The 15,496-nt window shown below is 42.6% G+C and overlaps 1 protein-coding gene across 2 annotated transcripts in view; it reads right to left on the bottom strand.

Annotated features, from left to right (window-relative positions):
* Sptlc2 (serine palmitoyltransferase long chain base subunit 2) overlaps positions 1–15,496 on the bottom strand; it is a 78,884-nt gene that overhangs the window by 9,413 nt on the left and 53,975 nt on the right. For both annotated transcript variants that reach the window (XM_057782572.1, XM_057782573.1), the window contains 2 exons: positions 4,413–4,548; positions 87–216 (listed from right to left, as the gene is read on the bottom strand). In XM_057782572.1, coding sequence (XP_057638555.1) covers positions 87–216; positions 4,413–4,548 — 266 coding nt within the window. The remainder of the gene's footprint in view (positions 1–86; positions 217–4,412; positions 4,549–15,496) is intronic.

Below are 15,496 nucleotides of genomic sequence, written 5' to 3'. Positions count from 1 at the left end.
CTAGATGCTCCAGAACATCAAGTAACTGGTACCGTCTGATACACAGGCCCTTTTAGAATGTGCCGTATTGATTTCAAGGTACTTACCGTATCAAGTATTTCTTTGGTATGAGCTGCTGACAGGCAAAATCTGGCTCTAGACTCAATGATTGGGGTAGCAGGAAATCCCACCACAACTACACCAATGTTCCGCTTCAGCATCTCCCGCCCAAAGGCACTACAAAAGGAAAACCAAGAAATGTAGTCAGACATGGTGGCACACGACTTTAATAGGCAGAGGTAGGTGGATCTGAGTTTGAGGCTTGATGGAGGTGGGTCATCTTTCTATCTGTTGTTTCATTGGTTAAGTAATAAAGAAACTGCCTTGGCCCCTTTAATAGGACAGAAAATTAGGTAGGCGGAATAAACAGAACAGAATGCTGGGAGAAAGAAGCCGAGTCAAGGAGTCGCCATGATTCTCCCACTCCAGACAGACGCAGGTTAAGATCTTTCCTGGTAAGCCAGCTCATGGCGCTACATAGAATATTAGAAATGGGTTAGATCAATATGTAAGAGCTAGCCAATAAGAGGCTGGCACTAATGGGCCAGGCAGTGTTTAAAAGAATACAGTTTCCGTGTAATTATTTCGGGGCATAAGCTAGCCATGCGGGCGGTCGGGTGCTGGGGACGCAGCCCCGCCGCTTGTATTACAACAGAGTGGCACCCAACGTGCTAATGAACTCCACGTAAAACCTGATAGGGCTTAAAAAGGAGAGAGAGAGAATTCAAGACAGTTTTTTGCTGTTTGTGGGTTGCATGCTGCAAAGAAATTGTCCTGACTCAGCAGCAGGAAAAAACTGGCTGTTTTAAAATGCCGGCTTTCTGGGCTGTGCCGCCATTGCGATCTCTGTCTGGCTCCTGCGGGAGACAGAGTTTTTAAACGGAGCATTTGGAGTAAAGTGCTACGATTTGTTTGATGGCAACTAGACTCACTGTGTGCCTAAAAGGAAGTCATTTTGTGCTGCGGCTCAGAGGCACAAGCAGCTCCACCATGCTACTGGTGCAATGTGCAAGAATCAGAGGCACGAGCGGCTCCGCCATGTTGGACTGGGCGGGGCAAGCAGGCAGTACCTGTTTTTGACCTAGGAATGTCACAGCTTAGATTCTTAAGCGCTTAGCGATTTAAAAGCGCAAAACAAAGTGCTCCTGGATAGTAAAAAAATTACAGATTCACAATAGAACTGATTCAGACACTGTTGGATAAATGTACGTAGGCTTGAGAGAGAAAAAAATATATATATAAAAAATAAAGTTAATGTCTTAAAAAAAAGGGTAAAGTCTTTAAAGAGACAGAGTACAGATAGTTATAGATTAAAAGAAATAAAGAAAAATAAGCCACGTAAAAATGGAAAATTCACAGAGAGTCTGGATTCTTTGTATTATTGTATTTTCTTTAAAATTTTTGACTGTAAAGGAGCTAAGTACAGAGAGACATTTCATTATATGGGCTGCCAAGCTAAACCAGAATGGATACAAGGGTATTATGATTTCAGAATATGGGTCTAAGGATATGATACTTTGGAGAGGGTCTTCTTTTGTTTTCACAGAGGATGCGACCCTGTGGATTTCTTCTATCCCAATATGGTATGATAGACCACGCCCTCCGGAAAGGTTGCTGTGAACACCTTCAGAAAATTACTTTATTCAACTGCCGACTGAGATGACCCTGACACACAGGTTACACCATGAAAGATCTGAATACAGCGCCCCCATTCAGCAGGAAGCAGTTTGGAGAAAAAAACTGCGCCCATGTTCCCAAATATTGTTTATAAATGTTCTTTTACATTTAAAGGGGGATATGATATAGATATGAATAATTTGCATTGGTATAGATTTTAAGGTCAATTTTGTTATATGTATATGTATTTCTGATCTTGATTAAGGTATTGTGATTGTGTAGTTCATTTAAAAATGTAATGTATAATTAGGAAATATAGGTTGCTAATGGATAATCATAAATAATAGTCAAGCTTGTAGTCATGTTAGTTAGGTTTTCTAGATGTGCATAGATATATTTCAGATAGGCATTCTTCATATCTTTCAAAGGCTACAGAATATGGCATTTAAGTGTTTTAATAACTTAGGGCTTTTCATGACAATGAGACACGTCTGCTCCTGACAGCACCAATCTACTTCAAGAGGAAGATGGGCATCGAAGAGGATCCTTAAGGAGTTTGATAGCCATTTGGGCAAGAAACTGCTCTTGCCTGGACTGTTGCATAAACTGGACACAAAGAACCCGCAGAAAAAGAACTGCTGAACTTGCCTAAAGGTGAGATGGTCTTTCGGGGTTCCTGATTCATGAAAGAGTCTACGAGACATTCTGCAGGACACAGCAGAAAGTGAACTGTCTTTAGAATTTTCCTGCTTCATGGAAATGTCTGCTGAAAACTATGGGCCTGTAGGCTGAAGATGGATGCCCCAACGGTACAGAGGAACTTTGGGTGACTGTCCAGGCAGCAAGATGTCTCTGTCATTTCTAGAATTTTCTTATTTCTTGTTTACTTAGGTAATATTATAACCTTCTGGAGTCTTTGATGGAGTTGAAGAATGGTTAGTTATAGTTATAGTTTTCCTTAATTATGATAAAAGATAAAATAGATATAAATATTGTAACTGTAATTCTTGCTTGATAACTATTTTGTTATATGTAATCTTACTATGTTAAAGTGAAAGCCATTTTTTGTTTAAACAGAAAAAGGGGAAATGATGGAGGTGGGTCATCTTTCTATCTGTTGTTTCATTGGTTAAGTAATAAAGAAACTGCCTTGGCCCCTTTAATAGGACAGAAAATTAGGTAGGCGGAATAAACAGAACAGAATGCTGGGAGAAAGAAGCCGAGTCAAGGAGTCGCCATGATTCTCCCACTCCAGACAGACGCAGGTTAAGATCTTTCCTGGTAAGCCAGCTCATGGCGCTACATAGAATATTAGAAATGGGTTAGATCAATATGTAAGAGCTAGCCAATAAGAGGCTGGCACTAATGGGCCAGGCAGTGTTTAAAAGAATACAGTTTCCGTGTAATTATTTCGGGGCATAAGCTAGCCATGCGGGCGGTCGGGTGCTGGGGACGCAGCCCCGCCGCTTGTATTACAACAGAGGCTAGCCTGGTCTACAGAGCTAATTCTATGGCAACACAGAGAACTAACCAGGGCAAAATATAGAAATCCTGCCTCAAAAAACAAAACAGCAACAAAAGAAACCAAGAAGTATAAATAGCAGAAAGTACAAAGTCTTACTTACTAGCTTGATGCCTGCCCCTGCTCAGCCTCCCTGCCTTCCCCCTTCCCCCCAAAAAACAGGGTTTCTCTGTGTAAAAACCCTGGCTGTCCTAGAGCTTGCTGTGTTGATCAGGCTGGCCTCCAACTCATGGAGACCCACCTGCCTCTGTCTCCCCTGCTGGGATTAAAGGCTCACACCACCACCACCTGGCTGTTGGCCCAATTTTTGATGATTATAAAATCTCTGCCTTCCCAGTCCTCTGATAGTCATTCCTTCACAGAGGTGGAAGAGCGTAACTGGCAAGGATCAACTCTGGTAAAGTCTGCTACAGGTGATAGCCTGTCCCTGAAATGAACAGTGGTTACGATGTCAAACAAACCTATGTTAGAACACAGTAAGTTTTGAGACTGTGAGGACAGAGGACTTGTGACCGGCACAGCGGGAGTGACTGACTGGAACTGGCCTCCTAGGTCAGGAATTCCTCCTTTTTTCCCCTTTCCCTACTTGGGAAAGCAGGACAGGCTGCTTCTGAGGCTCTGTAGGCCAGCAGGTCCCCCAAACTCCACAGCTCTTATACAACAAGTTCACCACAGCTGTCTTGTGTCTTACTCCACAGCAGAATCCTGACTAAAGAATGAATTCTAATGGTTTGGCTTTGTTTACTAAATTTTGCTTTGTGTTTTACCTTCCCTTAATTTGTTCATAGTACTTGGGAATAAAAGGCAGCCCATGGCAGGTGTGGTGGTGCACACCTTTAATCTCAGCGCCTGGGAGGCAGAGGCAGGCCAATGTGGTGAGGAAGTCTGATCCATCCAGCCAGGGCTACACAGTGAGATCGTCTTTTAAAAAAGCAAGCAAGGAGCCGGGCGGTGGTGGTACACGTCTTTAATCCCAGCACTTGGGAGGCAGAGGCAGGCGGATCTCTGTGAGTTCGGGACCAGCCTGGTCTACAAGAGCTAGTTCCAGGACAGGCTCTAAAACCACAGAGAAACCCTGTCTCGAAAAACCTAAAATAAAATAAAATAAAAAAGCAAGCAAGAAAAACAAAATCCTGCTTATGTAGCAACACAGGAATGCCAACTTCTCTCCCTTCCCCCCCAACATATCTTTCTGTCTAATGACAGACCAGTTTGTGGCCTTTCCCAAAAGTACCCAATTTTGGCCGGCATGTAGAGCATCAAAGGCACCACCGGGGAGTCTTCATTGCCATAGATGATGAATCCCATTTCTTTCAGGCGTCTCCTGAAATACCTGGTGTTCTCAGCCAACTGTTGTACACATTCTTTGCCTAAAAACAAAAAACAAAAAACAAAATAATACTAAGGAATAGAAGAAAAAGATAACCATTTTCTTTGTCTTCTTTTTATCCGCCAGGACTTTTGTTTGTTTGTTTTGTTTTTTGAGACAGGGTTTCTTTGCGTAACAGCTCTGGCTGTTCTGGAACTCTCTATGTAGACCAGGCTGGCCTCAAACTCAGAGATATCTGCCTGCCTCTGCCTCCCAGGCACTGAGGTTAAAGGCCTGTATTACCATACCTGGCTAAAAAAGTATTTAATTGGGGGCTTGCTTACAGTTTCAGGTTAGTCCTTTATCACCACTGCAGGGAGTGTGGAGGGTGGCATGCATGCAGGCATGCTCCTGGAACAGTAGCTGAGAGCTTTGCATCTGATTCAGAGGCAGCAGGAAGAGAGAGCCACTAGGCCTGGCTTCAGCCTTTAAAATCTCAAAGCCCACCCCCAGTGACACACTTCCTCCAACAAGGTCACACATTCCAATCCTTCTCAAACAGGTCACCAAATAGAAACTAAGCAAGCACATGTGAGTGTTTGAGGGCCAGGCTCATTCACCTAGAACACCACACGTATGTTCTAGGGATCAGAAAGCGATCTCTGGATTTAGAGCTGTGTGCCACCATGCCTGGTTTAATGCAGTGCCAAGGATCAAACAAGGGCTCTGTGACTTCAAGGTAAGCATTCAACCAGCTGAACTACATCCCCAGCCTTTTCCTCCACTTTTAGAGATTTCTAGTGTGGCCTTATACCAGGACAAGATTTATCTTCCTACTGTGAACAGTGGAACGCTAGACAAAGTACAGAGCATAATGACTCTCAGACATAGGGCAACAGAAGAGTGTGCTTCAGAGACAGGAAGCAGGGTGAACCTTTGGGTGCTCCATGCTACCTAGACGTAAATCCAGGCTGCTACACAGAGAAGGTGGACCCAGTCCTGTCAGTTAAAATCAGAATTGGAGAGGTCAAAGTAGCTACGTTCTTGTTGGGCAGTCCGTAGGAGTGTAAAGAGTATACCTTGGGGACCTGATTTGAGGTTCTACTGAGCTTTGGCAAGAACAGATCTGCACATGCATGAGAAAAAACTACCAGAAGCTGGGAGAACCCCTCAGAAGGCAGTGGCCCCAACAATTCCCAGCACTCACACAGTTAAAACAACTAGTATGTCAACCTACCAAAATAGAAAGATGGCACAACGCCAACTCTGGCTTTGTTTCTCACAGTTCTGGAACTGAAGCTAGAGATTCAGTCCTAGGACCTCACACACGTTAAACAGCTCTCTACTACTGAACTACTATCTCAGCCCCAGAAGACTATCTTTAGTAACCACTGTCAATTAATCTTGTAGTTTTCGTGTGTGTGTGTGTGTGTGTGTGTGAGAGAGAGAGAGAGAGAGAGAGAGAGAGAGAGAGAGAGAGAGAGAGAGAGAGAGAGAGAGGGAGAGAGAGAGAGAGTCAGGGCAATCCCACCATAGAAATGCTGGCATTGGCCTTTTAGTTGGTCTTGCAATCTACCTGTTTTACCTACTCAGACATCTCCCAGGCCCCAAGATCTTGAAGCTGTGTCAACTGCATTCTACTCATTATTATTATTATTATTATTTTTAATAAACAGTTGTACTCCTGGTTTCTTGGGATTCTCATCATGTCATCTTCAGTCATAAGGAAGGTCTATTTCAGAACTCATGAAAACTTCTAGGCCCTCCTATACAAACACTGCCTACAACAGAGAGCTATAAACTTTCCAAGAGACCTATGTATGTGGGAGCTATCAAAGTAACTTGGTTCCTAACTATAATCTTGCTTTAACAGACACACCCAGGGGTCAACAGCAGAAATTTTTAGTTTAGTTTATTAATGTAATATATATCATAACCAAGAACATGTGTTTGAGTCTGCAGCTTCAAAAGTAAGATTTCTGAGCTAGATGTGGTGGCACAAACCTTTAATCCCAGCACTTGGGAGGCAGAGGCAGGCAAGTCTCTGAATTCATGGCCAGACTGGTCTACAGAGAAACCCTGTCTCAGGAAAGAAAAAACAAAACAGCAAGGAGGAATGGGGTAAGAAGTGACATACTGTGACCTGGATGGGAATTACATGATACTGACTCAGGGACAACCTAAAATCTGTGCACTTTACTACACGAATATCAGCACTGTAATAAAATTATTACAGCCAAATACTTGATAATTTACCTTAAGCTGGAATTGAGGCTAATACTCTGATCTCTCTGCTCATAATCTTAATCATAGCCAGCTAATTTTTAGTAACCATTCTTTTATAAACTGCAAACAAACAAGACACACCTTAACAAAACAGAAGCCTCTGAACGTTACAGGGGTGGGCTTGGCACTCTTACCCTTTGTTGCTTAAGACAAAACCTGAAAGTGGCGTTTTGGCACTGGATGGTCCAAGAATTTGTGTGAGAAAAGCACTTGAGACTTAAAGCCCTTGTCCCGAGACCAGCCCTTCCTTCCTCCCTTTCTCTTTCTAAATGATTCCACGAATGATACACAGATCAGATGATACTAGCTATAAAAGTATTTATTTTCTAACTGTTTGCCTGTCTGCTTCCATTCCCACAACAGCCTCCCCAGATAATTTACTACTATGTGGCCGGGCGGTGGTGGCGCACGCCTTTAATCCCAGCACTTGGGAGGCAGAGGCAGGCGGATCTCTGTGAGTTCGAGACCAGCCTGGTCTACAAGAACTAGTTCCAGGACAGGCTCCAAAACCACAGAGAAACCTGTCTCGAAAAACAAACAAACAAAAAAAACAAAAAAAAATTACTACTATGTGTTTCTTCTGCAAATTTTGCCAAGAGAGAAGTTGAAGGAAGGCTAGTATAAAGACCTAGTAACTTAATACAAACGTGGTTCTAACGGCCTTTTAGGAGACTGCTGGGACAGCATGACTGAAAAGACTTGGGTGCAGCAGAATACAAGTAGGTTTCTAACCTCCACACGGGCACTATGGCACACATGAATGCACATAAAATGCTATTAAACAACAATATACTACAGTACTTACTGTGTGCCAGAAAATGTTCTAGACAACAGGCTCCCCCCACCACCACCACCAATAAAACAGACCAAATCTGCCAGCATGGGCTTACTTCCACAGCAAGGATAAATACTTCCTTGAAGCTGAATTGGGGAAGATGAATCTCAGATCAGGATTACACCAAGAGCTATGCATAGAGTAGGCTCAAAGATGGAAGAAAAAAAGAGCATAGCAAAATGCTGTAGAATATTATTTTAAGGTGTGTTGCTTTTGCTTATGCTGCATTTGTTTAACTCTGTGAAGCTATGATTCTTTGCCTGACTAAAATCCCATGGTCTAATAAAGAGCAGAACAGCCAATAGTGAGGCAGGAGAAAGGACTGGTGGGGCTGGCAGGCAGAGAGGATAAACAGAAAGAGCAAGAAGAGAAAAAGGAGAGAGGACACTAGGGGCCAGTCACCCTGCCAGTCACAGAGGAAGAGTGTAGTAGGATAAGGGTAGATTATTGAATTTACTTTTAAACTAAAAAAGCAACTATTAGTTTTACATAATTTACATTGATACAGATTTTTGAATATTGATACTAATTTAAGATTTTTTTTTTTTTTTTTTTTTTTGGTTTTTCGAGACAGGGTTTCTCTGTGGCTTTGGAGCCTGTCCTGGCTGGTCTCGAACTCACAGAGATCTGCCTGCCTCTGCCTCCCAAGTGCTGGGATTAAAGGCGTGCGCCACCATCGCCCGGCTTAAGATAATTTTTGTTAGAACATACGTACATACATTTCTAACCTTGTTCAATGTATTGTACCTATGCAACTCATTTAACAATGTAATGCAGATTTTTTAGCCCTTATTATTATCAGCTATTTAGGATAACAAGGAAATGCAGGTTAGTAGTTAGTCATCTATTATAATGGAATTTGTAGTCATGTTAGGTATGTTTTCAAGGTCAAACAGATATATTTAAGGTATACAGGTGTCCTTCAAACACTTCAGAGATCTACAGAATATGGCATTTAAGATGTTTTAATAATACAGGTCTCTCTCTTTTTAATGCTAATGGGACATGTCTGCTCCTGGCAGCATCAATCTACTTCAGAGAAGATGATGGGTACCAAAGATACTCCACAGGGTGTTTACTTTCTTTGTGGCAAAAGTTAGCCACTGGGCAAGAAAGTGCCCTTGCATCGACTGCTGACAGTGTGCTGCCCAAATTGGACAAGCAGGACATAAAAGAAAGTGACTGCCGAACTTTGCCAAAACAAAGTAGAACAACCCTTCAGAATATCCTGCTTCACAGAAAAGTCTGCCAGGTATGCTAGGCGGGTAGGTAGAAGACGGCTGCCCCAATGTTGCAGAGGAACCTTGGGTGACTGTCCATGCAGTCAACTATCATTTGTTATATTTTTTTGGGAGTCGCTTGCTTGCACTTCCTGCTTACTCAGGTAATATTATTCCCTTCTTGGGTCTCTGATGGAGTAGAAGACTTTATAATTATAGTTTTCCTTGTTACCAGATTCAGAAGAAAAAAATTCACTAAAGAAATGTAAAGTGTATAAGGTTGAAAGGCATAAAAAGATAGGTTAAACTTGTCATCATGCTGAAAGAAGAGTTTAGTACTGTTCCTGCATTGCATGTGCACAGGACCTCTGACATTACCCAGTAGAGGGTTGGTTTGTTACAATGTTGATTCCCTTTGAATATTAAAAACCATTTTAATATGCATTATTATGCTTTGAGTTCATTCTCAATGCTGCATAAGTAGAGAGATATGGTAACCTATTATTGTTTCTTGTTAGTTGCTTTACAAATTTTTAAGGAGCTGGTTGCTAGTGAGGGTTCCTTTTCTTCCCACCACATGGGTCCTATGGATTGACTCAGTGTCACATTTGTTGGCAAACACCTTGTTTTCTAACTCCCCTTTCTGCTTTCCCTGACAAATGGCCCCAAGCCCCATCATACTCATTTGAAAATCAAACACTTATCAGAAACAGTACTAAATCTTTTTTTGTTTTGTTTTGTTTTTCGAGACAGGGTTTCTCTGTGGTTTTGGAGTCTGTCCTGGAACTAGCTCTTGTAGACCAGGCTGGTCTCAAACTCACAGAGATCTGCCTGCCTCTGCCTCCCGAGTGCTGGGATTAAAGGCGTGCGCCACCACCGCCCGGCTAACAGTACTAAATCTTAAGACTCATCTAAGTAGTTTTAATTACAGGAGTAAGAAAACCCTGTTCCACTGGGCATGTAGAATAGACCTCTAATCCTAGTACTCAGGAGGCTGAGGCATACACATACACAGTTAAATTCAAAGTGAACCTGGGATACATAGCAAGATTCTGTCTTTAAAAACAAAAAACACAATCACCTCCCAAACCCCTCAAACAAAATACTCTGTCCATATCAAATATAAAATGGGCCAAGTACTCCTTTCATCCTTGATCAACCCCAACAAAACAAAGAGTGGCTCCTTTAGCCATGCATGGTGGCACATGCCTTTAAACCTAGTACTCTAGAAGCAGGAGCAAGCGATCTTTATGAGTTTTGGGCCAGTCTGGTCTACATAACTAGTTCCAGGACAGACAGTGTTGTGTGGAGACCCTGGGTCCACAAAACAAATAAACACCCAACTCTTTAGACATCCAAGGAAGAGACCCTATCATTGATGAGTCCTGATAGGAAACACTGAAGGGTACATATTACTTACAAAAAACAAACAAAAACCAAAACAACAATAACAACAACAACATACCCCCCCAAACTGTGGCAAAATCTAGAACAACAAAAACAAACACTTGCAGGAGGCAGAGGCAGGTGGATCTCTGTGAGTCTGAGGCCACCCTCATCTACAGAGGGAGTTCCAGGACCGTCAGGACTGTCCCACAGAGAAACCCTGTCTTGAAAAACCAAAAAAGTGTGGCCATACTCTGATTCTATTCTTACAAGAACATGTGTGTGTGGGAAGGGGCATTAAAAACTGAAGAAAAGGGCTGGAGAGATGGCTCAGAGGTTAAGAACATTGCCTGCTCTTCCAAAGGTCCTGAGTTCAATTCCCAGCAACCACATGGTGGCTCACAACCATCTGTAATGAGGTCTGGTGCCCTCTTCTGGTCTGCAGGCATACACACAGACAGAATATTGTATACATAAGAAATAAATAAATATTAAAAAAAAACTGAAGGCAAGCAGAAAAACAAAAATATCAAAAACTCATTAAAATCCTTTTTGTAGTGATGGCAAACATTTGGAATTTGTTAGTATAATTGCTGCCCATCTTATGAATCTCACTATTAGGCTGAAGTTCATTTCCATGCCACTAGAAAAATATAAAGACTAAACTTTAAGGAACTTCTACTCGACAATTTTCACGTTTGGATATTTTAGCTATGAACTGTGTAGAAGAGGAATAAAACTTCACAAACTTTCTGGATCCGCAGATTCTGAACTGTCACAAATACCCCCACAGGATGTGCAAAGAGTCCCTTAGTGTCTAGGGAGGGAGGAAGAGTTGGGAAAACATGACAGTGAGCATATAACTCACTTGGCCTTTAAGGATGCAGACTTAGACTGAAATCCAGATCATCACATCTAAAAATATCGGAAAGCAGTGACTGGACTGGGAAGGGGTAGGTGAGGATAGAACATGTAAAGGAAAAAAGAATGAAGGAGGCTTTAAAAAACCAAATTGCAGCCGGGCGGTGGTGGCGCACGCCTTTAATCCCAGCACTCGGGAGGCAGAGGCAGGCGGATCTCTGTGAGTTCGAGACCAGCCTGGTCTACAAGAGCTAGTTCCAGGCAGGACAGGCTCCAAAACCACAGAGAAACCCTGTCTCGAAAAACCAAAAAAAAAAAAAAAAAAAAAAAAAGAAAAAAGAAAAAAGAGCTAGTTCCAGGACAGGCTCCAAAGCTACAGAGAAACCCTGTCTCGAACCCCCCCCCCCAAAAAAAAAAACCAAATTGCACTGGTAACTGAAATCTGTTCCGCTGATTTTCTAACTAACTCGGTGAAAGATGGAGTATCTTAGGTCAAAACTCTATGAAAGACAAAACCAAAATAAATGTTAGCTAAAATGCAAGATAAACTAACATATTCCCCTTAAGTTCCTGAAAATGGCATCAGGAAAAAAAAATCTTTGTTAGCCAATTAAGAGTCCCAAGGAAAAGAAACAAATGCACCTTCACCAGGCTTTTAATAACCTAAGATACTGTATGCCTCGGAGAAGCACCTTGTAAAGGACAGGTGAAAAGGCTTCTAGGAAACAAGCGAGCTGGAGCAAAGGAGTGGGAGTCAGGTTCATCAACTCTGAGCCCCCATTTTGCTAGACTGGCGACCGAGCATCAAAGTGCCCAGCTAGAGTCACGGCCAGACTAAAGGACATCAAAGCAGCCCCTTGGCTCTCCAGCTCCATATAAGAACGAGAGCAGAGCAGCTTAGCTAACACAGGCCTGTAAATTCCTCCAACAAGCAGAGTTTATCACCCCCTCCCTTGTAGTGGCTTAATCCTTTAATTCGTTTCAATGCCAAAAAATAGGATTTCCTGAGGGCTGCCACAGGATGTGCAACAAGCAGCAGGGGCAAGGGCTTAGCGTTGTTGATTCAATATAATCAAGAGTTTAGCAGAAGGGTGGCTAATGCACAGTCAGTAACACAGGGCCCCGAACAAAAGGAAGAAAAGAGGCCAAAAGCCTTTGAAAAAAACAAAGAACCAAATTTTAAAGGGTGCCAGCTCATTCAGGATTTAGTCTCTCTCCCCTCTCCTCCCCTTGGACCCAGAATCTTTAGCATGTTAGGCAAGCATTCTACAACTCAGTTACTTCCCTAGTCCAGGACAGTCTTAGTTTGTCTAAAGACTATTCTATCCTCTGATGGAGCTGGAATATAGGTAACACAACTACTTAGACAGAACCAAAGGGATGAGGAATCTACTGTGTGCAGTGTGGTCAGGCATCCACCTCCAGACCCAGAGGGTAGCAAACAAGGGCAATTACTGGAAAAGGCCTGCTTGGTTTTAAGTTGGTAATTTGAGTCAGATAACAAGGTAGTAAGTTAGTTTACAAACTGCTAAAAAAATGAACATTAAGGAAAACATTTATTGGCCAAGGCTATCTGTATGTTATTTCTAAAGACTTTGGGATTTTGAAGCCGGGCGGTGGTGGATCACACCTTTAATCCCAGCACTCAGGAGGCAGAGGCAGGTGGATCTCTGTGAGTTTTAGGCCAGCCTGGTCTACAAGAGTTAGTACCAGGACAGACTACAAAGCTACAGAGAAACCTTGTCTTGGAAAAAAACAATATCTGAGTAGTCAAAATGGGGAGGGGAAAACAAAAAAATAATTCCAAGTAACACCCCCAATCCTGACCTCGGGTCTAAAGCCTCAATTCTCCCTCCCTAGCTGGTTTCTAATTCCTAGCCCGGGGGTCAAGGGTCAGGGTCCTAAGCAGTTAGGTCTCTGAAAATGATGAAAACAGGCAGCTTAGCTTTATCACCAAACATCACACTTCTTGCCTCCCTTTTTCTTGTGGGTAGATTTAGCTTTGGTGCTCTCTGATGTAAACAAGCTTTAAAATATACATAAATAACAAGTTAAGTCTTTTAAATGCTAGTTTGCCTTCTGATTCTGGTGTTTTCAAAATGCTAGGCGCCTGGTGACAATAATTATCAGTGGTTTGAGGAGAATCCTTTTTGTGGGGAGTGGGGAGACAGGGCCCCACCTAGCCCAGGACAGCCTTGAATTTCCAATCCTCCTGCGATTACAGGCACACACCTGGCTCACACTGGCGGTACAGGGGGTGCTTCTGTGCTGGTTTTTAAGCTTTCCTGCGTATGAACACAGTCAGGCACTCCCACCTTAAGATGTCTCTGATGAAGTTCTCAGAGTTTACTTTTGGAAGGTCCTTCGGACACTGATGAAGACTCTCCTCACACTAACATCAACCTCTCCCAAGACTTTTCTGACCAAATCACACATTAGATACCCCTGTCTTTGAGGAGTCCAGATTGGTCAAGATGGACAATCCTGCAAATCATATTAGAGAAAATCCCCTGAACATGGTATTTTATTGCCCTGTTTGCCTTCAGCAAAGACTCTAAAGGTAAGGAGCACCCATACCCTGATAGTTTCTCTCCACTGACAACAAATCCTGTATTTCCTGGTTGAAGTCAGAACTGACCTCAATTAATTGCTCTTCCTAGGACAAGACTTTACTGGAGCTGGCAGTCTCGGCACCTGTGCAGCCCCTCTTGAACAGAACTGCTCTACTGTATGAAAGAAGCATTATGGAGAAAGAGGTGGAGCTCAGAGGCAGAGAGCTGGCTTACTATGTACAAAGTCCTGGATGAAAAAACTTCACAGATAGGCCTTCTTTAACATTCATTATACTGTTAAGGTAGATGACAGGAACATACAAATCAAATTTAGGTAACTAGAAAGTCCACAGGAAGCACTAAAGATAAAACCAATCCTTTGGCATATTCTCATCTCTCGTTGGGGAGCTGTCAGAGGATAACTGGCCCCTCTATCTTGTTACTGGAATATATTACTAAGTTGCTGAGCAGCAACATTCTCAAAGTTGAAGGACTGCTATCACCAACTCTTCTAGATAAAAACCTCAGAAACAATTCCAGGGGAAAGAAGCAATGCCAATCGTGTTGTGGTGTACAAAGTTAGATATGTTCTTCAACACAGACTAAGCCACAGAGGCCACAAATCCAGAATGGTGAGGATAAAGACTATGTCCCAGCTCAAATAAACAGACACAAAAATTGCAGAGAAAAATCTTTAAAATAAATCTGACTATAAAAATAAACCAACCCAAAAAATTAAAATAGAACTAAGGAAATCTATCTACTTTAATCCCTAAAAATTTAAGACCTGAGCCTCACCGTAGCATGCAACCACATCTCCAAACGAAGGGCCTCTGGTTTGGGGCTCCTTTCCCACCCCAGGGGAACCTAAATGCCTTTCTTAGGTATTCTAACAACAATGTTCCATTTAATGGCCAAGTGTATATCTGTTCGAGGCTTAGCTTCCAGCCTGATGCTTGTGGGCATCTCAATAGCCAGCTTCAAACTGACTGCAAAACACAAAAAGAAAGTTCTTATTGTAAAAAACTTTCATTTGCATTTGGATTTTGAAAACAGAGATGAGAGTGGGAGAAGGAAGCACACACAGTTCACATCCCTGAAAGGCTCTTGAGCTGCTGAACTGCTCTGAGCCGGGGTGTGTGTGTGGTACGGGTGAGCTGGTGTGTGTGTATGTGTGTGTATGGTACCGGTGAGCCGGGTGTGTGTGTGTGTGTGTGTGTGTATGTGTGGTACCGGTGAGCCGGGTGTGTGTGTGTGGCCGGGTGTGTGCGTGTGTGTGGTACCGGTGGGGTGGTAAGGAGCTTGCTGCGTCAGAGTGGAGACAGGCAGTCAAATGCCCCAGTGGCTGTCATTGTCAGCATGACCATTCACTAGGAAATTCAGGTGTTTTGTGGAAAATTAGCTGAACAAAATGAGAAAATTAGTAAGAGGTCACAAAACAGCCTGTTTTAATAAAACACTGACTACAATTAGAAGTAGAAGCAGATGGACCGAGGGAAGCCACGTCCTATTTGGAAACAAGATACAGAAAGAACTTGCCCCACGTGTGAGCTCAAATTTCCCCACCTGTAAAGTGGTCTAATGCTTTCTGATTTTAAAAAGTTTAAGCCATTGGTTAAAAGGTCTTTTGTGTTAGACATTAAAGCAACTAATTTATAAAAGAAATTTTTCTTTCATTTATAGTAATTTGTAAGAGGCTCTACAAAAAAAAAGCTCACTTAAGTTTGATTAAGCATGTTAGATCTGAGTTGGCCTCAAATAACTTTTACTGAGTTGTAGGAAACTTACGGTCTCACTGGGGATGCGGTGTGGAAGGAGGTTGTTTAGAGGGAGGGACAGAGGGAATTAAGAAAGGAGCAAGGTGAACAA

Source organism: Chionomys nivalis, chromosome 10 (assembly GCF_950005125.1).
Source record: "Chionomys nivalis chromosome 10, mChiNiv1.1, whole genome shotgun sequence".
In the NCBI taxonomy this organism is placed as follows: domain Eukaryota; kingdom Metazoa; phylum Chordata; class Mammalia; order Rodentia; family Cricetidae; genus Chionomys; species Chionomys nivalis.
This window is presented reverse-complemented; position numbering and strand designations above follow the sequence as displayed.